Source organism: Microtus oregoni, unplaced genomic scaffold, assembly GCF_018167655.1.
Source record: "Microtus oregoni isolate MIOR12 unplaced genomic scaffold, Mior012 000006F_ref0000085, whole genome shotgun sequence".
Classification (NCBI taxonomy): Eukaryota; Metazoa; Chordata; class Mammalia; order Rodentia; family Cricetidae; genus Microtus; species Microtus oregoni.
In genome coordinates this window covers 52,073,313-52,099,052 of record NW_024543065.1, presented here as the reverse complement: position 1 = coordinate 52,099,052, position 25,740 = coordinate 52,073,313, and the positions used below count along the sequence as shown (strand labels likewise).

The following is a 25,740-nucleotide window of genomic DNA, read 5'->3' as shown; positions in this document are numbered from 1 at the left end:
CCGGCTGTGCTCGCCCAAGCGCGTTATCTCAGCACTAGGGATATGAAGACAGGACGACCAGGAGTTCAAGGATCCTCAGATCTTTGCCCAATGCTGAGGATAAAACCTTGCCACGTCCCCACAGGCTCTGATAGAGGACTGAGGTGGTCCTGGCCTGTGAGTTCCGGTCTGAGGAAGGAGGCAGAAGCAGACCGCCTTCCTGGGAGGCGTCCTCACTCTTGTCTGGAGCTGACCTTCCAGGCACCCACATGTTCCCTGGGAAGACATGGAAAGCTTCTCTCTCTCTCTCTCTCTCTCTCTCTCTCCTTCTCCATTCCCTCTTTTTTTTTCTTTTCAAATAGCCTCACTTTGTAGCTAAAACTGTACCATCACCCACTTTGTAGTCCAGGCTGGCATTAAAGTACAGCAATCCTACCTCAATTTCTCCTGTGCTAGGCTTACTGGTACGAGCCCGCACACCCAGTTCCTCATTCTTTCTCTCTCCCTGCTTCCATTCCTTCCTTCCTTCTCATAGGCTTTCACTGTAGCCCAGGTTAGCCTCAGACTCACCATGTCTATTCCTACCTCACCTCCCCAAGTACTGGGATTGCAGGTGGCTACCACCACCCCTGGCTGTAGTTCTTTGGGGGTGGGTGGGCTAGCCTCAGACTTCTAGAAATCCTCCTTAGCCTCTTGAGAGCCTCAATGGCATGTGCCCAAAGAAGGCCACAGCCAGCTTTCCTTTTTCATAAAGATTTATTTTTATTTACGTGTGTGTGTGTGTGTGTGTGTGTGTGTTATGTATGCAAGTTCATTTCAATGCCAGAAGAGGGCATCAGATCCCCAGGAGCTGGAGTTAAAGGCAGTTATGAGCCAGCTAATATATGAGCTGGGAATGGAACCCAGGTCATCCAGAAGAGTAGTGCTCTAACCAATGAACTGTCTCTCTAGTTCCTCCTTATTTTTTAATTAACTCTGTGTGTGTGTGTGTGTGTGAGAGAGAGAGAGAGAGAGAGAGAGAGAGAGAGAGAGAGAGAGAGAGAGAGAGAGACTCATGTCTCATGAACATGGAAGTCAGAGGATATTATTTGGGGGAATCTTTTCTCTCCGCCATGTGTGTTTTCAGAATCAAACAAACTCAGGTCTTAGACTTCGTAGCAAGCGCCTTTATCCACTGAGACGTCTTGCTGGCCTAGAACTGTCTTTGCAGGCAAGGACGACCTAGATCCTTCTGCCTCCACAAGCTAAGTGCTGCTGGGATTAAAGTATGCTCCACCGTGCCTGGTTTGTGTGGTTCTGAGGACAGAAGCCAGGATTCACACGTGTTAGGCCGGTGATCCACCAAATGAGGCCCAGCCCTGGAACCAGAGCCTCCCTTCTTGTCCTCACTGACAGGATGAACCAGAGTGGTGGCTTCCCTTCCCACCTTTGTGCAGAATCCTAGAATCAGGAACCTTCTATAGAAGCATCCCACAATTCCCAACCTTGGACATCCCACATTCAACCCAACCCCAGTCTCCCTGGGGGCACAGTCCTGATTGTCTATCACCCTCAGGTGCCATGACACCAGCCGGCTACCCACTGTCCCTGAAAGTGGAGCGTGGCAGGCTCCTAGGGGGTTTCCACTTCCAATCTCATGCCTTACCCAGGAAGGAGGAGTCACCCCACCTTCCAGACAAACTGGGAGGGGCAGGACAGGGTGCTGCGGAGGCCACAGTGCCATGTGACACCGGAGCCATGGATCTTCCCACAGGAGGATGACGATGCTCTCTGGAGGCGTCCTGCTGTCAGGCAGCTCTGCCAGAGGCTCAGCTGCTGAATCACTCATGTCCCAGACATCACACACCACTCTCAGTGTCATCGTGCTAGTATGCGGTGACTCAGGGGGAAACTGAGGCCCAGAATGATCAGATGCCTAGAAGGCAGAGTCCTGCTTCAAAGGTCACACAGTAGCTTGTGTTCTCCTGGTGTCTGGTACTTTTATGGACCCAGACAGACAAAAGACTGAGTGCCAGTGAGCTGGCTCAGCAGGGGAAGGTGTGCCTGTCAAGACTGAAGACCTGAGTTCAATCCCAAGGACCCACCTGGGAAGGAAGAACTGACTCCAAAAGCCATTTTCTCACTTCCAAATGTGTACTGTGACACGTGGAGACCTGTACACACACAGAAGAAATAAATGCAGTCAGCCAGGCAGTGGTGGTGCACAACTTTATCCCAGCACTCGGGAGGCAGAGGCAGGCGGATCTCCGAGTTTGAGGCCAGCCTGGTCTTTAGAGTGAGTTCCAGGGCACCCAGGGCTACACAAAGAAATCCTACCTAAAAAAATAATTTAAACAAAAGAGAGAAAAGAAAGGAAGGAAAAGAAAAGGAAGAAGAGAAAAAAGAAAGACCAAAAACAAAACTTGAAAAAAAAAAAGATGCAGATGTGGGGGTGGGGAGCCACTGGGCAGCAGCAAAGCCATAACTCCAAAGAAGCCCACAAGAGTGGGAAGAGTCACACACCCCTCTCCCCCAGGCACAGCCACAGCGAGAGGCCACAAAGACTGTGCCCTGAGCCAGCCTGGGTGGAACTTTGAAGGAGCCATCATTAGAGTTTCTCATGGACATGTATGTCAAGAATGGTCACAGGTCCTTTTTCTTTCTTTTAGTTTGGTTTTGGTTTTTAGAGACAGCATCTCTTTGCATAGCCCTGGCTATCCTGGAACTTGCTCTGTAGACCAGGCTGGCCTCAAAGTCACAGAGATCCTCCTGCCTCTGCCTCCTGAGTGCTGGGATTAGCATGCTCCACCACTATCCAGCTCTCTTTTTTATTGTCTTATGGTGCTAAGAATCCAAACCAGAGTCTGGCTGAGCATGATGGTGCACCCCTTTAATCCCAGCACTCAGGAACCAAAGGTAGGTGGATCTCTGGGAGTTGGAGGACAGCCTGGTCTGCATAGCCAGACCCTGTCTCAAAATAAAGCTTTTGAAAACAACCTATATAATAGGCAGTCTACCACTGAGCCACTCCCCCAGCCCCTCACTGGGGGATTCTAGGCAGGGGCTCTACCACTGAGCCACACCCCAGCCCCTCACTGGGGGATTCTAGGCAGGGGCTCTACCACTGAGCCACACCCCAGCCCCTCACTGGGGGATTCTAGGCAGGGGCTATACATCTTAGCCACATCCCCAGATCCCTTTTGGGTTTCTGGGTTTTGTTTGTTTGTTTTCCCTTTTTGAAATGAGTGTCCCTGTTGTAGCTCCTGCCTCTGCCTTCCAAGTGCTGGGATAAGAGGAGTTTCCCACTGCAACCCAGCACTTTCTTACTGGAATCCATACTGTGCCAGACCTGTTCTGAGAGGGGCTGAACTCTGTTGACCCTCATAACCATCTGATAAGGCATGTGCATCACCCCACTGTGCAAAGGAGGAAGCTGAGGTTCGCAGCAGGAGTCACTTACCCAGGCGCAGAGCCGGTCGCTTTGTTTTTTGTCTTGTTTTGCCCCCCACTTTTTTTCAAATAAGCTCTTACTATGTGGTCCACGCTGACCTCAAACCCATGACCCTCCTGCCTCAACCTCCAAGTGCTGGGTGACAGGTGTCCTCACCAGCACGCCTGGCTCAACCTGATTTGACAGTGTGTCATCCACAGATGAGGGCCTGATGGCCCACATTCACTCCGTGGCCTGTCCGTTCACTCTCTGTATCCATCTGATCTGCGCCCATCCCTCGGAGACACCCAGCCACCCACCGAGGGGCAGGTGCCAACCTCCCCACATCCTGATCCCATCAATCCAGGCTGGTCAGAGGGGTTGGGGGAGGGGCACATAGGATGTCACTCTCCCAGGCTGCAGAGAGAACAAACCAGATGTTGCAATGCCTTGACTCAGCTCCTGCGTGCAGACCCGAGAGAGAGAAGAAAGATAAAGCGTTGGCCGAGCCCCAAGGGGCTGACTCTGCCCAGTGCCAGGGAGTCAGGCGGCTGCCAAGGCCCAAAGGGAGGAGCCGGAGGTCCAGACCTTGCTCCAGGAAGCTGGCCTGCTTCACCTCTGGGGGCAGGGCATCCTAGTGGACCCAGGGCAGATGTCTTGCCAGGAGCCCAGAGAGAAGGCTGCTGGAGATCTCTTCATCTGGGTTCTGGCTTGTCATGCAACTGAAGTCTAACTCCATTCCTTCTTGTCGCGGTGGACGGTCTCTGTCCACCTACTCCCCCCTCCCTGTTGCAAGCTGCAGGGTGTGGGTTGGGCTGTCAAATCCCTGTAGATGACCCTAAACCCACAGCTTCTCCCTTCCAAGTCTCAGTTTCTCCACCCAAACCAGTCCTTCCCCGGGAGTAGGGACTGAGAATGGAAACTAGTTGCACCCTCTGGGGCTGAGGGCTACCTGGCCAAGTCAGCAGGTTGGAGATGGTACCTAGGGCCGTGGGAACCAGCGCTTACAGCCCAGCTCCTTTCAGTTCCATGTGGTGTGAGCAGGGGAAGCAGCTTCATCTTGAGACAGGGTCTCGTGTAGCCCAGGCTAGCCTGGGACTTCACAGCGTAGCTGAGGATGACCCTGAACGTCTGGCTCTGCTGTGTCCACATCAGGAAGGCGGCTGCAATTGCAGGCCTGTGTCACCTTGACAGGTTTATATGGTTCTGGGAAAGCACCGTGCCAACACAGCTACCACCCAGCTCAGGTAGAAATAGTAGCTGAATTTCTTCACAAGGTGTGGCAGAGATTAAGTGGGCTGACCCCAATGGGAACTTGACCAGAAGGAGCAAGTCCTTTCTGTCTCGTTTGTGTGTGTAAACGGTGACAAGGAAGCCTGACACCTCGGGGGGACAGTTAAGGCAAACAAGCAGTGTGACCAGGCAGAGTGACACACACAGGTGATCCCAGCACTTAGGAGGCACAGTTTGGGTTCAGCCTGGACTACATAGTGAGTTCAGCTACAACTACATACTGACTTTCATGAGAAAAACAAGAAGGGAGCAGGAGGCGTGGCTCAGCATTTAAGAGCACGGCCTGCTCTGGCAGAGAATTTGGGTTCAATTCCCAGCACCCACATTGTTCAATTCACAACCACCATGTCACTCCAGTTCCAGGGGATCCGACACCCTCTTCTGACCTCCATAGGCACCAGGCATGTACATGGAGCACAGACACACACATAGGCAAAGCACTCATACACATAAACACAAAACAAATATATCTATAAACTAAATACAATTGGAAAAGCCCAGCATAGCCCAGCATGGTGGCTCAGCCCACAATCCCAGCACACAGAAAGCTTCAGAGGAAGGAGAGATTGAGGCTAGCCTGAACTACAAAGCAAGACTCTGCCTCAAACAAACAGGTAGATGGAGGAGAGGCCAACCGAGGAGGGAGAAAGCACTGTCAGTAAAGTGTCTGCATGGTGGCTCAGGCCTTTAATCCCAGCGCTCAGGAGGCAGAGGTAGGCTGATCTCTGTGAGTTCAAGGCCAGCCTGGTCTACAGAGAGAGTTCCAGGACAGCCTGGGTTACACATAGTAAACTGCTTGCTCTGCCAAGCATAGAACCTGAGCTGAAGGTAGATAGGTAGGTAGGTAAGTAGGTAGATAGATAGATAGATAGATCCACTACAAACACGCGTCGTGCTGTGGCACCCTCTATTCCCCACGAGGAAATATTGACAACCACATCCCTGGGGCTCGTTGTCCTCTGCTCTGCTAACCCATCCCAACCAAGGGGTCAAAGGTCAGCGAGACCTGTCATAAAAAAAGGCAGGGACACCGATGCTGAGGACCAGCACCTGAGGCTGCCGTCCGCAGTAACGGGAACGCCAGAACTGTACGCACATTTTTAAAAGCGGGGGTGGAGGGGGGAGGATGTGTTTTCTTGAACTGGTCCACTTAGCAAATAAGAGAATCGAGGCTGAGTGAGGTCCACTCTGGAAGTCACAGACTTTAAAGCGCGGTTGGTAAGATTCGCACCTAGGCCTCCGAGAAGCAAAATGGGACAAAACTCAGAAACTGGGGTGGACGAGAGAGAATGAGGATGTAATTCACCCTACCCCCCCCCCAGAAGGGGAATTGAGGTCCAGGTCCCCTTTGGTTCTCCCTCCTTCCTGCTCTCAAGAAGAAATTAAGGATGTATCAGGAGAGAGGAAGAAAAGATCTGAAGAGAGACAAAGCTTTGTGTGAGGGAAAGTGGTTAGACAGCAGGCAGAACTTCCCGGTCCTCTCTGGGAAGTTTTTGGGACTCATCCAGGGGCGGCCCCTGCCAGTGGGTGGGGCCTCCAGAGCTGCAGAGCCCTAGAGGAGAGACCCTAGTCCTCCCCGCCTGGGGTTGAAAAAGCCAGGGGGGAAACAGGGGGTTGGCCATCCTGGTTCCGCATCCTCCATTCCCAACACTGGAGGGGAGGCTGTTGTGGGAGCTGGGACTTTCCTAAGCAGCCGAACATTCTGGGAAATCAGAGACAGCTGCAGGGCGGGGCTCATTCCAGGCCTCTCTCCCTTTCCCTCCCCTCTGTCCCCACAGGGTTCCCAGGCGCAGTACCTTCCAACTTGCCCCAAGGGTAGTCCTCAAAAATTGCTCCCTTGGGCCAGTGAGATGGCTTGGTGGGCAAAGGGGCTTGCTGCCAAGTCTGGCCGCTTGAGTTCGATCCTGAGACCCAGTGGTGGGAGGGGAGACTGCCTCCTGCCCCTTGTCCCCTACACTTGTGCACCCGCGGGCACACGCGGTAAGTTAGTAAGCAAATGCGAACACCAGATTTGTAAACACGCAAAGGCCTCCTTCCTTAGGCTTCTATCTTCAGAACTGACCTCCACTGCCAGATGCCTCCCAAACACACCCTCACTCAGACCCTCACCTTCTCCCTCAGACCCTCACCTCCTCCCTCAGACCCTCACCTCCTCCCTCAGACCCTTACCTCCTCCCTCAGTCCCTCACCTCCTCCCTCAGTCCCTCACCTCCTCCCTCAGACTCTCATCTCCTCCCTCAGACTCTCACCTCCTCCCTCAGTCCCTTACCTCCTCCCTCAGTCCCTTACCTCCTCCCTCAGACCCTCACCTCCTCCCTCAGTCCCTCACCTCCTCCATCAGGCCTTCATCTCTTCCCTCAGTCCCTCACTTCCTCCATCAGGCCTTCATCTCCTCCCTCAGTCCCTCACCTCCTCCCTCAGTCCCTCATCTCCTCCATCAGGCCTTCATCTCCTCCCTCAGTCCCTCACTTCCTCCATCAGGCCTTCATCTCCTCCCTCAGACCCTCACCTCCTCCCTCTGACTCTCACCTCTTCCCTCAGACCCTCACCTCCTCCCTTGGACCCTCACCTCCTCCCTCAGTCCCTCACCTCCTCCCTCAGACTCTCACTTCCTCCCTCAGACACTCACCTCCTCCCTCAGACCCTCACCTCCTCCCTCAGACCCTCACCTCCTTCCTCAGACCCTGCTTTTCTTCCACAGATCCTTCTCCCCAGGCTCTTTTGTTCCCTCCTCCATCTTTACACACACACCAGCACCAAACACCAACTCCCCCAGCATCATGCTGCCCCCAAGTGTGACACACACACTTTGTGTCACCCACTCCAATCTTGTGAAAGTCAAGTCGCCGTCTTACCTGTCCCAAGTCATGCCCTGCCCCAGCTTCCATTTAGTGGTCAGAGCTCCTCAACTCTCTTGGGCCTGGGGAACCCAGAGGAGTGGGTTAGCAGATGCTAAATCCACCCTGCTCCTTCCCAGGGTGATTCCTTTTCTCACTTTACGGCCTCCCCCACCCACACGGTGGCAGACAGAGGTGACTGTTGTCTTGCTGAGTCTCGAGATGATTGACTTCTCTCGGCTCACACAAGGGGACGGTCGTTGGGGACAGGATCCCAGCACTACGTATGTGCCATATGTATAACAATTATTTGTCTCATGTGTGTTTGTGTGTGCATACAAGGCAGGGCATGGAGAGGACATGTCTCACGAGGACAACTTGTGAGGGTCAGCGCTCTCCTTCAACCACGTGGGTTCTGAATATAACTCGAGTTGTTCAGCTTGGTGGCTAGCAACTTACTGGCCGCTTGTTTCATTTGGGGATCATGTAGCCCAGGCTGGCTTCTGTAGGTAGCTAAGGCTGGCCCTTGAACTCCTGGCCTTCCTGCCTCAGCCCCCACGGTGGTGGTTATTGATTCATTTTGTTGAGATAGTCTCCACGGGTTGTCCAGGCTGGTCTTCAACTCATTCTGTAGCCCAGGCTAACCCAAACCTTTCTATGCTCTTGCCCCTCAGCTCTTGAGTAGTTAGAATTACAGACAAACACAACTCCTTGGCGTGGTTTGGAGGTGAGATTTGAACCCAGGTCTGGTCCTCTCCCCTGATTCACCTTAATAGCACACTGTGGGGTGGGGAGACAGCCAGAGAGAGACAAAAGCAGTGGGAACAGGTAAGGTCATCTGTCTCCTCGAATCCCACAGACGAGGTTAACCATCCACTTGTGTGCGGCCCCAGCCGGCCAAAGTCCCCTCACAGGCTCCACACCCACGTTCATGGTTCCAGGACCACGGAGGGTGCAGAGACAAAAAGGGACAGAAAAATGGAGAAGGTGGCTCACACTTGTTATCTCAGCACTCTGGAGGCCCAGGCAGGAGGATTGTCCCTAGTCCGTGGCCAGCCTGCGCTACAGAGACCCTAAAAGAGTCAGGAAACAGGACATGGGACAAGGGACCCAAGGGTAGGTTTGTAGAAACGCATGAACATCCGGAGAGAGAACCAGGGGACCTCGTGAATCCTCTGGGCAGGTTCGCAGCGCAGTGCCCATGTCTCTGCCTCCTTAAATCTCCGACCGCCTCCCCCCCATCCGCCTCCCTGTGACTCAGTGACCTGGACTCAACCCCAGTGGCCGCTCCACCTCCAGGGATGTCCGGGAAAGCCCCGAACTGCGGCCCCGCCCCGGGGCGGACCCTGAGGAGGCTGAGAGCTTCTGCCCCGCCTCCCCAGCTCCTGTACCTTTGAGTCAGGGCCCCAACCAGCCGGGCCTGTTCCCCACCCGCCAGCCCCTCCTCAGGGTGGGAAGGGAAGTGGGGGAAGCTGAGCGAGTCAGCCTGCACCCCCAAGCGCCACAAGTGACTGGCCTTGAGCCATAACTGCGGTCTGTTGGCCCAACCTCTATCTGCACTTCTCATCTCGCAGGATCTGTCTCCAGGTCTCTGCCCTCTGCATCTGGGATTCATCGGCACTAACTTCTCCTTTGAGACCTCTGGCTGGCAGGAACCAAGCACACACACACACACACACACACACACACACACACACACACACACACACACATGCTTGTCCACCCTGTGGCCTGCAAGCCCCAAGGCACAAGGAAGACAGAGGGTGGCTAGGGCCTGGGCACCAGCCAAAAATCAATCCCTGCCCTGGGCTGGGTTTTTCATTCGCACCCTGATGGTGCAGGCTGTCAACCCCACCTCCTCAAGAGGAAGCAGGAAGGTTCCAAGTTCAAAGTCATCCTGGGCTACCGAGCAAATGCAGATTGGAAATGCTTGGGCAGATTGGAAAGCAAAAAGAAGGCTGGGCCATAGCTCAGTGCTAGGACAGTTGCTTGCTGTGCACAAGTTCCTAGGCTCCAGTATTGCAAAAAGTGGGGGGAGGACGAGCAACTCAAGGGGGAAGTGCATGGTCAAGGTCACCCAAGAGGAAGTAGGAATCAGGATTCGAACCCACGTCCTAGCAACCCTGTGGCCTCCAAGAATTGCACGGTTGGGGTCAGAGGAGGTGACTGGAAGACTCAGAAACACTAAAGGAAAGATGGGGCCTGTGACAATAGAGTCAAAAAAGGGAGGCTCCTCACAAACGTAGACTCTGTTAACCAGACATGCCGTGAAACTCAGAGACAGGAACCACAGAAGGGGCTGAGTGGCTGGATCCCAGGCATGCAGGAGGTCCCTGCTCAAACAACAGAAAATTTTGTCTGTTAACGGTGTCCAGGTCTACAGCCTTAGCTTCTGGGAGGGAAGACAGGATTGGGAGTTAAAGGTCATTCTTTGCTACAGTAGCAAATTCAAGGCTAGCTTGGGCTACTTGATTCCTAATCTAAGAAAAAGAAAGAAAGAAAAATCAAGGCCCCTTGGAGCAGGTGTCCTCTCAGCACTCGAGGTGAAAACAGGAGGGATCAGTAGGTCAAGACCACCCTCTGCTTCATAGCCAGGTCGAGGCTAGCCTAGTCTACATAGGCTTCAGTCTAAGAAAACAAGGAAGGAGAGAGAGAGAGAGAGAGAGAGAGAGAGAGAGAGAGAGAGAGAGAGACTATCTCTCTAGGACTAGACCCAGCTCCAGGCCAGAGGCAGCTGTGCAGAGCAGCGGGTGGGGACCAGGAGCCCCGGCTCCGCCTCCCAGACGCGGGTCCAGGAAACCCCTGGGGCGGACGGGTGGCCCTGGGGGCCCGGGGGCGGGGAGGCGGGAGGCGGGCGCCGCCCCGGCTGACAAAAGTCCCTTCAGTTCAGTCGGCAGCAGGGGAAGTCCCGCAGCCCGGCGAGACCGCCTTCCCGTGCCGAGCTTGCCGCGCGTCCCGGCGTCTCCGGGCGGCCCGATGCCCCGATGCCCCGCGGGGGCCATGGACGAGGGGCCCGTGGACCTGCGCACCCGACCCAAGGGCGCCCCGGGCGCCGCGCTGCCGCTCCGCAAACGCCCACTGCGCCCCACGTCCCCGGAGCCCGCAGCCCCGCGCACCCTCGCCGGACCCCAGGACCCCCTGCGCAGCAGCTGCGACACCCTGGCTGTCCTTGGGCCCCCCCACGGCGTGGCCAGGCCGGAGGCGCTTTACTACCAGGGTGAGTAGCCTCCCCCGAGAGTGTCAGAAACGGGTGGGGGCCACCTGAGGTCAGCAGAGCACAGGACACAAATAGATGGGATTCCTGGTAGCTGGGACTCTAGGATGGTGTCTAGGACTCTAAGCTAGTGTCTTAGAGACAGCTCCGAAACAGGCTGCAAAGCCCTGGAGCTCAACCATGAGGGTGCCAAGAGGTCAGAGGGGTGCCCAAGGGTCAAATGTCTTATGGGAGCTGTCAGGGGACAGTGTCCAGTGGCGCAGATATGGGGTCCCATGGTATCCCAGAGGCACAGAATTTCAGGCTGGGAGGGACCAGATGTTAAGAACTATGAACAATTAATTGCCACTCAGGCCTTGGAAACTGGGGTTCTGGCATGCAGATATGTGGGGGGGGGGGGCATAGAAACAGAACAGGGATCTATCTAAAGAGACTGGTACCTTAGGTTAAATCTTGAGAACTGAGATTTCTCGGGGCATAGGGGTTGAGAGAAAGGCACTAGGGTTCTGAGCACCCCCGTGTTTAGATCACAGGCCTAAATGATAACACGACATTCAGAGCCTCCAATACCCCAGGTTTGGAGGTTATTGCAGGTTAGGAGGAATTAGCAAACAGAGCTAGCATTCTACACAGCCAATTGTGTGTGCTCACGAGGGGCCGACTCGGGGGGGACTGAGGGTTCTAGGAAGGGTAACACAGCTAAGGAATTCGGAAACTGAAGGACTTGGGTCGGAGGGAAGGGATTCAGGGGCCTGGAAAGGTGGGACTGCGGAAAGGGAACGCCAAAGCTGCTCAGATGGCAGAAAGCCAGGTACCCTTCTCCCCAAGCTTTATATCAAGGAAGGGGCATCCCCCTGCAGTAACCCAGAGCTGCCGACCCCCCGCTTCCTTGGGCCCTCTAGCTTCTGCAGCTTCTAGCCTACCCATGCATCAGTGGGAGGACCTCAAGCTGCAGAACAGGAGGCCTTCCTCTTCCTAATGAGAACCCTGGCCTCTGTTTTCCCATCTTTGTGCTGGTCCTTCCCAACAGTTCCATCTAAAAGGGCTCTGGGGCCAAGTTCCCTGACTGTCCTGGCTCCCCAGACCCATCGTGTTTACCGGGCACCCAACACCAGATCTTTAGTCCACCAGCTACAAAATTACTCACAGTGTAACTTTGCAACTGGGGTACCCCTGCTGGGTGGTGACAGGTCTCTCTGCCCTTAAAGGTCTCTTCTGTAGATGGATGGAGGCCAGACATTTGTGAGAGAAGACATGCGTCATACGAGGGAATGGGGATGAGGGATAGGGATGAGGGACGAAGGGTGCAGGAGCTGGGGGAGAGACAGTAATGAGAACATTGTCTTGGGCCTTGAGGAACAAGTTTGAGGAGCTAATAGAACCTGGGGTAGCCAAACATGGTGATGCATGCCTGTAATCCCAGCACTTGGGAAGCTGAGGCAGGAGGATCTCCATGAGTCTGAGACCAGTCTGGGCTAAAAACACAGTGACACAGTGTTTCAATGGAGGGGTGAGGGCTAAAGAGATGGCTGAGTGGTTAAGAGCACTTGCTGCTCTTGCAGAGGACCTAGTTGTGTTCCCAGCATCCAGGTCTGACAGCCCACAAAACCAACTGTAACTTCAGTCCTAAAAGTGTAAGGCTGTCTTCTAGTCTCTGATAGCTTCAGGCAGGCGTGTGGTGCACATGCGTACATGCAGGCAAAACATCCATATGCATTAAAAAATAGTACAATTTTTTAAAGTAATGGCTAGAAATAGATCTTTAAAAGAAAAAGGACCTTGGGGCAGGAGAGATGGCTCAGCAATTGAGAGGACTTAGTGTTCTTGTAGTGGATTTGACTTCAGAGCTCAGCATCCATATTGTGGGAACCTATAACTCCCTATACCTCCAGTTTCAAGGCATCTGGCGCCCTCTACTGGCCCCCATGGGCACGTGCACAAATGTGGTGCACATAAATACATAAATACACTCAGGCACATGCACATACAGAGAAAAAAATTTTAAATGATTGTATATGGAGGTAATATAGTAAGTGAAGTGATGTGGGTCAATAATTCCAGCACTGAAGAGACAGAGGCAGGGGGATCAGGGGTGTGAGGTTCAAGATCAGCCTGGGCTACATGGGAATGGGAGCAGGGGATTTGGGAAGATGCCAAGGCTTGAAGGGAGAAAACCCTAGGCAAGAGTCTAGGTTTTGGCTTCACCTGGCTCTTCCTTTTTTGTTTCTGCTGTCTTCAGGACCTTTGGTGCCCATTTACCCTACCCCAACGGTGGGACCCCCCTTTCCGCTGCTGAACCTGCCCACGCACCTCTACCCCAGGATGTGCCCTGTGGAACACCCCCTTTCCGCTGACATCGCCCTGGCCACCCGTGCAGATGAGGATGGAGACACGTAAGTGACGGAGTGTGGGGACGATAGGTTCTGACCCCCATTAGAATGTGCCTCCATGGCTCGCTGAAACTGAACAATCTGTCCCCCTGAGCTTCAGTTCCCTCCTATGGAAAATGGGCGCTGAAGAGCTCTCATTGGCTAGGGCTGCTGTGGGGGTGGGAGACTGCGCCTCTTGCTCTAACAGGAAGCCACACCCCCAACCTCTCAATTTTTATCATAATCCAAAAAAACGAGAACTGTATCTTTCTTTGTTTTCATTTTTTTAAATTTTATTTACATACATGGATGTTTTGTCTGTGTGAATGTCTGTGCACCGTGTGCATGCCTGGTGCCTGAGGAGACAAGAAGAGGTCATAGGTCCCCTGGAAATGGAGCGACAGATGGTTTTGAGCTTCTATGGGTCTTCCATCACTTTTTTGTTTGTTTGTTGGTTGGTTCTCCAAAGCAGGGTTTCCCTCTGTAGACCTGGATGCCTGGCTTCGAACTCACAGAGAGCCTCCTGAGTACTGGGATTAAAGGCTTGTGCCACCACCACCCTGCCCTGAGTCAAGGTCTCACTCTGTGGCCCTAACTGGCCTGGAACTCACTCACAGAGTGAGCCCAGGCTCCCTCAAACTTGCATAGATCTGCCTTCATCTACCTCCTGAGTGTTGGGATCAAAGGTGCGCGTCACCATGCCCAGCTCTGGGAACTGCATTTTATGTGCTGATTTTTTGGAGGTATCACACACACATGAGAGGTTTGAGTCTAGCGTGTCATAGGTCATGTGTCAGTAAACTTGGGCTAGAGCTCAGGGTGCCAATGCACGTGGTAAGCCTTGTTCTGGGGACGCTAAGGGTAAAGCCTGGAGAATCCAGGAGTTCAAAGCCAACCGGAGGTTGGGGATGAAGCTCAGTGGGGAGAGTGCATGCTTGCCTAGTGCAAGCACACACACACACACCACACACACATACCACACACATACACACACACACCACACACACACACATACACACACACACACACACACACACACATGAGGCCCAGGTTCCTCCCCCAGCACCAAAGAAGCCCTTGGCAGCTGTTTTGCGTGCCTGTCACTGTATGATGAACCCATAGTGCCTGTTTTCAGGGTGGATGCAGAGTAAAGCCGCCCTCACCCTGGCCTCCTCCCAGTCTTGGATCGTTTCTCTTCTAGTCCACGTCATTCTTGCATGGCCATAGCCCACTGAGCTGATTTCCCAACAGTCTGGTTTATCTCTCGGATCAGAGGGCAGTCTAGGCCTGGGCACAGCATATAATGAACACCCCATGCAGTTGACAGCTGTTCAATTAATCTGGGTGTGAATCTCAGCTGTTTCTCCCTCCTCAGTACCTCAGTTTCCCTCTCTGTAAAAGCAGGAATTGTACGTATGTCCCTCTTTGGAAAAGATGAACTGTTTTGTTTTGTTGAGTAAAGGCCACATGTAGTCCAGGCTAGCCCAGAACTCACTACCTAGCCTAGGACTACAAAGATCCTACTCCCATCCCCCAGTGCTAGGATTCCAGACCTGCACCACCATGTCCAGCTTTTTCGTTTACATTGACACGGGGTCTCGCTCTGGAAGTGAGTGGCCTGGAACTCACTATGTATCCTACGTCAGCTTATAACTCACAGCAACCCAATCCTCCTACCTCAGCCTCCCACATACTGGGATTATCATTTGGCTGAAATGGAAAATATAAGGAACCCTCATGTGGGAATTGGTTTGAGATCCGGACTCTCTAGCCAGAGATCAATCGGCCCATTTGTGCAGAGAAGGGTTGGACTGCTGGTTTGATGTTCTGGAGCCTCCGTTTCTGTTTGGAAACCAGGCTTCGTCATAGACCTTACACAATGGTGTATACACCAGCGTACACAGACCAGGACTGGGCAAACAGTAAGCGCTCAATACTTGAGTAGGTAATGTTTGCACAGAGCTGCCCTGGGGAGGCTGTAGGCTACCACGTGAGTTCAAGCAGGAGAAAGTGTCAGAGGTCCATTAAAGACTCAATAAAACTCTATCTGCTTCCCACCCCAGGGGCCAAATGCGGAGGTTTAATTTGTAACTGTCCCCAGGGGTGAGCTGTCTGTGGTCTGGTGGCAAGGTGCAGTCTGCATTCACAGCCCCTCACCCCTCTTCCAGACCTCTCCCCCCCCCCCCCCCGCCCCCAACGCAAACACTTCTGCCTCAGCTGCCGGCTGGGGAAATCCCTTCCCGCAGAACCTGACCGCAGCCCAGCTGCTCTGCCTTCCCCACGTCAGCACCCTTCACTCCCTCCGGCGCTCCCTCCAACCTTAACCCCTTCCGCTGGGGCCGAGACTTACCGGAATGGGCAGCCGGCCAAACTCTGGCTGCTTGCCTGCGCCACCAACCCCACTTCACACAGGCTGGGGGAGGGCAGGGCAGGGAGGCTGGCCAGGGACCCTAAGTCTAAATCCTAGAGAACCAGAAACCTGTTGTCCGGACTTGGCCTCTTTCAGGGAGACAAGAATCTTAGGGAAAGCCAGCGTGGTGGCTAAACTTCGAATATTCCCAGCAAGTTCAGGGAGAGTCCTCTCCAGCTTGAGGTTAGCCTGGGCTACAGAGTAAGGCCATCTGGAGTCCGAATCTTTCTGCAAGAGACATAGGGTACATGCCTTAAGTCTCAGGGAGGAACTGGGAATAAAGAAAGAGATGGGGGGGGGGACGTAGTTTGGGGACCTGACATTTACACAGGTCTCAAAGGAAGGACCAACTGCCCAAGTTTTCAGTCCTTGGTTGAAGAAAGTGAGTATTTCAGCCAGTGGTGTGTCCATGCACACTTGTAATCGCGGCACTGGAAAGGCAGGCGGAGGGCTGAGGGTGGCGAGACCTTGTCTCAAAACATGATAGTGGTTCCATGCATTTTAAAGAAAATGGAAGAATTTCAAAACAATAGCAGGTTACACTGGGGGAGGGGCTCAGGAGTCATAGCCCTCGGTTAGGCCCCCATGCACCAGAAATCAAGCAAACTTTATATAAACTAAACCCCGACCCGCCGTAAAAATGTGGTCCCATATTTTAATGAAGCTGCCTGTCTTAGGGTGAGTGTGCCCCCCCAAAGATGTAAAGATTGGAGTATTGCAGTTCCATGTCTTTCAAGGAACGTGGAAGAAAGAGAAGCCACTTGGGGTGTGGTGGGAGGTCGTTGCTCAGTAAACTTATGTGTGTTTCTGAAGTCCCAAGAAAGACCTTGGTGTGAATGCGGGAATACCGGAACCAGAAGCCAGCTGAATCTGGGCCCAGTAAAGCTGCAAGAGGGGCCCCAAGGCTGGAGGACTCGGGGTTCTGTTTCCTCCCCCACTGGGAGAGTGGAAGTTGGGGTGCCAGGGTATGGCCGGGTAGATCCCCAGCTGGCCAGGCTTCCCTCCCCCGGGAGCAGGAAGCCCAGCCCCGCCCCGCAGACCTGTTACTGGAAGTCCGAGGGCTGGGCCGCCCCTCCCGTCCCCACTTCCTCCAGCCCCGCCCCACCCCCTGCGGCCCGCGCATTTATGGGAACTGCAGCCTGGACCGTTTCTCTGAAATCATTCGCTCTCTGCCCTCGCTTAACCCCGCCCGCGCCGGGAGGGACCCTGGCTGGCTGCGCGTCTAGGGAGACGCTGCTTAGGGACGTAGGGAAGCCAAACTGGGAGGGGATTCAGGGCCTGCCCCTCCCCCAGCATTTTCGATTTCAATCTGCTTCACAATATCTGGATCCAGATTCAGGGATTCGCCGATTGTAATCTGGCCTGGCCTGCGGCTCTATAGTGGGAAGGAAAGCCAGGCTCACGTAAGAGGTATTTTGCCCCAGGCTTTTGCTGGGGAGCTCTGACGTCCAGTATGCATTTCTGATGGAATGTGCCCCTCCTCACCCGAGCCCCTCGGACCTCGAGATTTCAGCGCTCCCTCAGAATAAAGTGGGGAGATAATTTGAACCGTGGATTCTGGATGCTCACTGTACCTTTCTGCCTTGGTAAAGATCTGGTTAGTGAAAGGCAGTTGGCACGTGAGAAAGTAGATGCTTCATTAATGGACTTTTGCTTTTTTTTTTTTTTTTTTGGTAATGGTGAGAATAGAACCCAGAGCCTTGCATGTCCTAGCCTCTACCAGTCACACTCTCAACCCCTCACTGGGGATTCTGGGTAGGGGTTCTTTTGTACTGCATCCAAAAACCTTTTGTTGTTGTTGTTGTTGTTTTGCTTCTTCTTGTTGTTGTTGTTGTTGTTTTGTTTTGTTTTGTTTTTTAACTTTCGAGACTGGGCTTCTCTGTAGCTTTTGGTGCCTGTCCTGAAACTAGCTCTTGTAGACCAGACTGATCTCGAACGCACAGAGATCCGCCTGCCTCTGCCTCCCAAGTACTGTGATTAAAGGCGTGCGCCACCACCACTGGCTCCAAAAGCGTTGTTTTGATGATGGAATCTCACTCTGCAGCCCTAGTTAGTCTCAAACTTCCCGCCTCCCTTTCGGGACGTGCAGCCTCTGTGACGGGGCTAGTAAATAGGTTCAGTGAAGGTCATCCAGGAACGGAGTGGTTGCTTCTTGGGTAAAGCACTTGCTGCTCAAGCCTAGAGGATCTGAGCTTGGAACCGCAGCACACAGTGAAAAGCTCAGGCTGCGGATCTCAGCTGGGAGAAAAGGCAGGAAGATCCTGGAGGCTCACCCAGTGAGCCCCAAGCTCAAGGAGAGACTGTCTGAAAAAGTAAGGTGGAGGAGGGATGGAGGATAGTTTCTGACATCACCACGCATGTGTATGCACACGCGTGCACTCACATAAGTGCAAAAACATACCTGCACACCACACTCACAGGAAAAGCAGAAAAAAGGAAAATAATGAAATCAGTATGGTAGAGGGATAGGTGAGGTGGCTCAGGGAGAAGAGAGGCCGCAAGCAAGCCTAACAGCCTGAGACTGATCCCCGAAACCCGCATGGTGGGTAAGGAGTACTGACCTCCGCAGGTCCTCTGTCCTCAAGTGTGCTGTGGCATATATGCACCTGCTTGTGTGTACACAATAAAGGCATTCACGCATGAATAATAAAAGCCAGGTATAGTGGGACACACCTTTAATCCCAGCACTGGGGATGCAGAGGCAGGGGGATCTCTGAGTTCGAGGCCAGCCTGGTTTCCACAGTGAGATCCATATCAGTCAGGAATTGACATACTGAGACCTGGTAGCAGAAATTAAAAACTTGAAAGTAAGGTGGAGAGCCCAGAGGCACACGAAAAAACACATACACATGCATGCACCACATTCACACACATGTGAAATAAAGGCCATGCAGCACAAGGACATGCAGTCTGCCCGACGCTGCTCTCCCTCTGTCCCCATGCACCAACGGATGCAAAGCTCCCTCTGAATGGCAGTCTGCGATCCCTGGGAAAGGGGCAAGTGCTTCGGTGGGGAGCACAGTTGAGTCTGAAGGGAGCTTTGGGGAATCCCGGAGGAAATGCTGAGGCTGATGTGGCCTTCCTAGGTGGGTAGGGGGTAATTGGGGCACTGACGGAATGGCGGTCTCTCACACCTCTGCTTTGCAACTGCTCCCACAGCCAAAGGGCATGACCTTGAGTGAGCAGCAGAGGTAATTGTCTGGTTGTGGGAAACGGAAGGCTCCCTGAGCTAGGGAATGGGTCCATCACTCTATCAGGACATTCTACACTGCCGAACAGCTACAGAGCCATGACCCATAACCCACGTGGCTCCTTCTTCCTCATTTTATTCTCTTTTGTTTGTTTTTTGCCTTTTTGGGGTTTTGTTTTGTTATTTTTTTTTTCAAGATAGGTTTTCTCTGTAGCTTTGGAGCCTAGCTCTTGTAGACCAGGCTGGCCTTGAACTCACAGAGATCCACCAGCCTCTGCCTCCTGAGTCCTGGGATCAAATGTATACACCACCACGCCTAGCCTTGCCTGCTTTTGGTCAAAGCCTGTCGTCAGCGGACAGCCCTGGGATGTCTTTGGGTGGAGGCTGAACCCAATGTATGACCAAGACATGCCCACTTCACAGATGAGGAAGCTGTGGCTTGGGGAAGGCATCAGGGTGACCATTAGGATGGGCGTAGTCACTGCACACCTGTTCTCTGTCAGGTACATCCTCTGGGCAGGGAATGTCGTCCTCCTCAGTACAGTAGACACTGTCATGGAGAGGCTCGGACAGGATGTGACTGCAAAGTGGACGATGAGCCCAGAGCAACATGGAGGCAAATGTGGCAGGGGAGAGGAGAGGGCATGCGAGTCTGCCATGGTATCTCAGCAGAGGCAGGGGTGAGGGTGGCAAGCCCTATGGATATGTCTCGGGTGCACAGCATGGAGGCCAGTGTGTCCAGAGCAGAGGGAAGAGAGAGCACGGAGGTGCTGTCAAAGGAAATGGGAGACGAGAACAAAACAACTTAGCATTGGGAGGCTGAGGCAGGAGGACTGCGCGTTTGATGCCACTCTGAGCTGCACAGGTAGACACCCACTCACACAGGGCCTATCCATGTGTGATGGTCAAGCCTATAATCCTAGCATTCAGGAGACAGGAGGATTGTCATCAAGTTGAGGACAGCCTGGGCCATTTAGTGAGATCAGGGGCATCCTAAGTTATATAGTAACAGGAAAAAAAATCATGTGAAGACTGGGGGCGTGGCTCAGCAGCAGTATGCTTGCCTAGAATCCACCAATGAGGGGCTGGGGGCATGGTTCGGTGGTAGAGCCCCTGCCTAGAATCCCCCAGTGAGGGGCTAGGGGTGTGGCTCAGTGGTAGAGTCCCTGCCTAGAATCCCCAGTGAGGGGCTGGGGTGAGGCTTAGTAATAGAGGCCCCACTTATCCAGTAGAAGGGTTTGTTCCTAGCACCCCTAAAGCCAAAAATTATCCAATTTTTTAATAACTCACATGGAACCTTTGATCAAGTGAGGAATAGAGGGGAAGGCATATTTGGAAATATTTCTCTGGCTATGATGTGAGGGACTGCCAGGGCAGGTGGAAGCCAGGGAGCTGGGGAGGGGGTGGAGGCTGTCATGATGCCAGAGGAAGCCTATTCGGGCTGTCCCAAGATGGTTATAAATGACTGTACTCAGCCAGGCGGTGGTGGCTCATGCCTTTAATACCGACACTCAGGAGGCAGAGGCTGGCGGATCTCTGTGAGTTCAAGGCCAGCCTGGACTATAGAGTGAGTTCCAGGACAGCCAGGGCTACACAGAGATCCTGTCTCGGAAAACAAACGAAGAAGCTTGTACTCTAAAAGTCTTACAAAGCATCCCACACAGCCCTTTCGGCAGCCTAGTGACCAGTCCCTAATGCCAGTGACTGTTCCTGTGTCCCCTCAGGCCTCTCCACATCGCAGTGGTTCAGAACAACAAGGCAATCGCCCTCCGGTTGGTTATCCTTTTCCAGCAGGGAGGCCGGGAGCTGGACGTCCACAACAACCTGCGGCAGGTGAGGTCGCCCTAGGGTTTTGGGGGTTCCTGCTCCTGGGAAGGAGGAGTCCCAGAGGAGAGGCACAGCAGGGAGCCAGCATCCGGGTGGATCTGGGCATGGTAGCTAGCGTTTGGGAGACTGGACAGGAACCGAGCATGGGAAATAGAGAGCTTGAGGCCAGCCTGGGACATACAACAGGCACTGCCTTTTCTTGGGAGCTGGAAAGAGGGCTCAGAGGTTAAGAGCACTGGCTGCTCTTCCAAAGGACCTGAGTTCAATTCCCAGCAGCCACATGGTGGCTCACAACCATCTGTAATGAGATCTGGTGCCCTCTTCTGGCCTGCAGGGATACATGCAAGCGGGATACTATGCACATAATAGAAATCTTAAAACAAACAAACAACAACAACAACAAAAAAGTCTGGACCAGTAAAGGTCCTTACCTCCAGGCCTGACAACTTGAGGTCTCACTAGCGCGAGTTGTCAATTGACCTCCACCGGTGCACTGGGGCACACACATACCACATGCACAGAAAGCAAATACTTAAAATGTTTAAAACCGAATCAAGAAAACAAAAGCCATTACTATGGTCTCAGCAGTTGGGAGGTGGAGGCAAGAACACCCACCATCAGGTCATCCTCATCTGTAGAGCAAGTCTGTGGTCAGCATGGGCTCCCTGACATCCTATTTATCTCACATCGCCCCCCACCAAAGAAAGTTCTGTCAAGTTAGACTTTCTGGGTTTTGAGGTAATCACAGGGATATCCGACTCTTAAACTGGGCGAGATGTCAGAGGCTTCCATCAATAGACTCAGAAAACCCTAGATGCATGCGTGGAAAGATTCTGATCCCTCGCCGTCACTGTTCCCCAGACCCCTCTTCACCTGGCTGTGATCACCGCATTACCTGATATGGTCCGGCTCTTGGTGACAGCTGGTGCCAGTCCCATGGCCCTGGACCGCCACGGCCAGACCGCAGTCCACCTGGCGTGCGAGCACCGAAGCCCCAGCTGCCTGCAGGCCCTGCTGGACAATGCAACCCCGGGCTCCGTAGACCTGGAGGCTCGCAATTACGAAGGTGAGTCCCCAGAGAGGACAGGGTGATATTGCCACGGTCCAAACACAGTCCGGGGCTTGACTGCAGTTTTCCCTTCCCTCAGGGCTCACTGCCCTGCACGTAGCCGTGAACACCGGGTGTCAGGAGGCTGTTCTGCTGCTCCTGGAGCGCGGTGCCGACATCGATGCAGTGGTGAGCCAGGGTGGCAGGCGGTCAAGGGTGTGGCCTTGAGTGCGGGGGGGGGGGGGGGGGGGGGGATGGTCTAGGAGGCGGAGCTAGCGAAGGGCGCCAGGGTCGCTGAGGGTTCCAGGATCTAAAGCGCTGGAGGCCAGTTCAAAGGGAGGGATGCTCAGAGCCTACTAAGTGGGGGTGACTGAGAGACCTGCCCTCCCGCAGGACATCAAGAGCGGCCGCTCCCCACTCATACATGCTGTGGAGAACAACAGCCTGAACATGGTGCAGCTTTTGCTGCTGGTTCGTACCCACCCTCCCCTTCCCTGTCCCGCCTCTGGCGCCAGTCCATCTGTCACCTCCACCCCTGGCCAGAACCCCGTTTTCCAGTTCAGACTCTAGTTACTGCTTCGCCCCAGGCTCTGACTCTCCCTTCAACATCTCATTTGCAAATTCAAGTTTCTTTTCTTTCTTTCTTTCTTTCTTTCTTTCTATCTTTCTTTCTTTCTTTTTTTGAGAAAGGGTCTCACTATATAGAGTTGACCTCAAACTCAGCGATCTGCCTGCTTCTGCCTCCAGAGTTCTGGGATTAAAGGCATGTGCTATTTCCTTGGTTTTTTTTTTCCTTTTATTGTACATGGTTGGTTTATCCGCTTCCAGATGTGCACCCTGTGTGTGCAGTGTCCTCTGAGGCCAGAAGAGGGCGTCAGATATCCTAGAACTGTCCTTACAGATGGTTGTGAGCTGCCATGTGAGTGCCTGTAATCAAACCCTGTCCTCTGGAAGAGTTGGTAATGCTCTTAACCAATGAGTCATTTCTTCATTCCTTAAGCTTAGCTTTTATTTTTTGTTTCATCATGTTTAGTTTGGTTTGGTTTTTTGAGACAGGGTCTCACTATATCCTCCTGGCTATCCCGGAACTCACTCTGTAGACCAGTCTGTTCTTGGACTCAGAGATCTGGCTGCCTTTGCTTCCAAGTACAGGAATTGGAGAGTGTGCCACCATGCCCTGCCCCTTTTTAAAATTAGATTTGGTTGGCCACATTGTGGAGGACAGCAAATGTCGCCCAACCCAGCCTAGGCTTTACCTGGGATGACCTTGTTGACCCTGCTTCTGGCTTTCATCTTGTCCTTCTGTCCTTCTGCACTCGTTCTATCCACTCTCCAGAACATTTCCTTAATGATTTCTCCCTTGAATGACTGGACCACAGTGTCCAGCTCTCCTAGCCTCCTTCCTTGGAGTCTCGTGTAGCTGAGGCTGGACTTGAACTTACTTTGTAGCTCAGGTTAACCTTGAACTCTTGATCTTCCTGCACCCACTCTCCAGGCTTACTTGCCTTTGCTGTCTTTGACCGCAGCCCCCTGACAAGACTCTGGTTGCCAGGTTCTGGTCACCCGTGTGGGCCCCAGTTGTGATCACCTGTCCCTTTCCCCCAGCTGACCCAGGCCAGGTGAGGCCACGAGCTAAACTCCTGACCAGAATGTTCTATCCCACAGCATGGCGCCAATGTGAATGCTCAGATGTACTCCGGCAGCTCCGCTCTGCATTCTGCTTCTGGCCGAGGGCTCTTGCCTCTGGTGCGCACGCTGGTGCGCAGCGGGGCTGACAGTGGCCTCAAGAACTGTCACAATGACACGCCCCTCATGGTGGCTCGTAGCCGCAGGGTGAGTGTGCAGGCCTGGGGAGGGGAATTTAGGCAAGAGAGGTAACAAAAATGCCTGGAAGGGAGGCGGTGAGGGGAAGCTGAGTCACAAAGAAAGGAAGTGCCTGCGGGCCCTCACCTGGATGCCTTCCAGGAGGGGGACCGAAGAAAAAAGGAAGGAGAAACAGAGGGAGGGAGGACTGGGAAGAGAGAGGAAAAGAGAATGAATAAAGATTGGAAAGACCTCAGGTGACCCTCATTTCCCCACAGGTCATTGACATCCTAAGAGGGAAGGCCTCTCGGGCCGCCTCAGGGTCACAACCCGACCCATCCCCGGACCAAAGTGTCATCGCCTCCCCTGAGAGCAACAGTCGTCTGAGCTCCAATGGTGAGAGTCTGCACTGGGGGCCTTCAGGACCCTGGAGACAGCTCAGCAGACACCTCCCCGCCCTAAACCACGTCTCATTCGCTCCACAGGTCTCCTGTCCTCACCGTGCTCCTCACCCCCACTGTCTCCCTCGAAGGATCCTCTTGGCTTCCCAGTGACCCCCCAAAACTTCTTCCTTCCGACTGCATCTCCACCTGCCTTCCTGCCCTTCCCAGGAGTCCTCCGAAGCCCCGGCCAGCCCGTGCCCCCATCCCCAGCTCCAGGAAGCAGCTGAGACGGATGGGGGGGCAGACCCGGACTCATGAGAAGAGGCCTCCCTGCCCTGTGGGGACCACTTCTCTGGAACCTGTGAGGACCTTGTTCTGCTTCCCCCCAATCTCCAGGATCAGGTTTTGCACCTACGCACATGCACCTACTACTGAGCACAGATAGCCCTAATCTCACCCCTTGCCCTGGACTCGTAGCCCCACTTCTTCTCAGGCACCAGGTACCCAGTCTGGAATCCAATAGCTGATCGATTCTTTGTTCAGTCCCAGAAGTGGAGGGACCCAAGGACAATCCCTTCTCTTCTCCCATCCTCCACTCTGAGGAACCAGGAGTGTCTGGGGCAGCACTGATCACAATGTAAATTATTAGGTTTGGGTCAGATTTCTTTTGTAATAAAGTATTTTTGTACCATATCCCTTGCTTCGGATCTGTCACAACCAGGCTGGGCAGAAGTGTGCTTGTGGGTGCTCACCTATGCGCCAAGTGACTTTGTATCCCAATGCTGTTGGGGGAGGGGGCTGGGACTGGTGATGGCTTTGGCGGTAAAATGAGTTACTGAAACATTGTGACATCTTCCCTGGGGATTCTGTAGGGTTCCATAATGTTCTAGTTGTAGGGGTTTCTGAGGGACTCTGCAATTTGTGGGCCACTGTGGGAACCTCAGCTGATTGGTGTTTGAGCTTTAAAGAAACATGCATATAAATATATGTGTATATAATTTATGTATATAATATAGTATATGGTTATAATATATTTGTATTATATATAATATATGTAATACATACTTATATATTATAATATATTTTAAACATAATATATTATAATATGTAAAGTATATAATATGTAGTAAGTCTTTTCTGTCCTGCCAGCCAGCACCAAAATAATGACATGGAGTCTTCTTATTAATTATAAAAGCACACCTTATAACTGGCCAGACAGTGGTGGCACACGCCTTTAATTCCAGCATTCGGGAGGCAGAGGTGGGTGGATCTCTGTGAGTTTGAGGCCAGCCTGGTCTACAAGAGCTAGTTCCAGGATAGGCTCCAGAGCTACAGAGAAACCCTGTCTTGAAAAACCAAAAAAAAAAAAAAAAAAAGACGGGAGGGGGACATCCTATAGCTTAGGCTTGATCCTAACTAGCTCTTATAACTTAAATTAGTCCATTTATATTAATCTGCCCTCTATCATGTGGCATTACCTTTCTTGCCTAGCTATTGGTAGTTCAGCTTTTTATTGCATCAATCACAGCAACACATCTTCACACAGTGTACAAATATCCCACAACATTTCCCCCCTTTGTCAAATAAAAAGAAAAGGTTTTAACTGTAACATAGGAAAACTATATACAATAAGAACAATTATCAAGCAAGAATTGCATTCATAATGTTTAGTCCTTATGTATTTGACAAACTCGAAGAAAGTACTGTATTATCTATCCTATCTTAGTGAGTCCAACGTTTTATACCATTTTATACCATTTTCTTTCATAACTTGTATTACCCTCCTAAAAATATCTTTTTAGATAAAAACTTAATCTTTGATGTTTCTCAACCTCATAAACTTTGTATTGCTTATAAGAGTTTTCTTTTTGAGTTTGGTAACAGGGAAAACTCCAATTATCTAATCTTCAATTCCCATCAAACACCCAAGAAGGATATACTGTTACCTGAGTAAGGAAGTGCAGAGCAAGCCACTTCC

General features: G+C 52.7%; 1 protein-coding gene across 2 annotated transcripts; it reads left to right on the top strand.

The window, feature by feature from the left end:
- Positions 1 to 10,350: 10,350 nt before the first annotated feature.
- On the top strand, positions 10,351 to 24,455 carry Bcl3 (BCL3 transcription coactivator). 2 transcript variants are annotated; one of them, XM_041653968.1, is made up of 9 exons: positions 10,351 to 10,735; positions 12,972 to 13,125; positions 20,426 to 20,534; positions 21,390 to 21,594; positions 21,677 to 21,765; positions 21,970 to 22,047; positions 23,242 to 23,409; positions 23,658 to 23,775; positions 23,865 to 24,455. In XM_041653968.1, exons 1-9 carry the CDS (start codon positions 10,495 to 10,497, stop codon positions 24,047 to 24,049), a joined length of 1,347 nt encoding a protein of 448 aa, XP_041509902.1. In that variant the 5' UTR covers positions 10,351 to 10,494; the 3' UTR covers positions 24,050 to 24,455. The 2 variants fall into 2 exon arrangements, with proteins under 2 accessions (XP_041509902.1, XP_041509903.1); XM_041653969.1 differs by lacking the exon at positions 21,970 to 22,047.
- The last annotated feature ends 1,285 nt before the right edge of the window (positions 24,456 to 25,740 follow it).

Bases quoted from the DNA above. Each gene is read 5' to 3' on its own strand.
- Bcl3 (XM_041653968.1), top strand. From the start codon at position 10,495: ATGCCCCGATGCCCCGCGGGGGCCATGGACGAGGGGCCCGTGGACCTG. The intron at 20,535-21,389 runs GTGAGGTCGCCC...ACTGTTCCCCAG, and splicing joins TCCACAACAACCTGCGGCAG to ACCCCTCTTCACCTGGCTGT. The intron at 23,776-23,864 runs GTGAGAGTCTGC...TTCGCTCCACAG, and splicing joins CAGTCGTCTGAGCTCCAATG to GTCTCCTGTCCTCACCGTGC.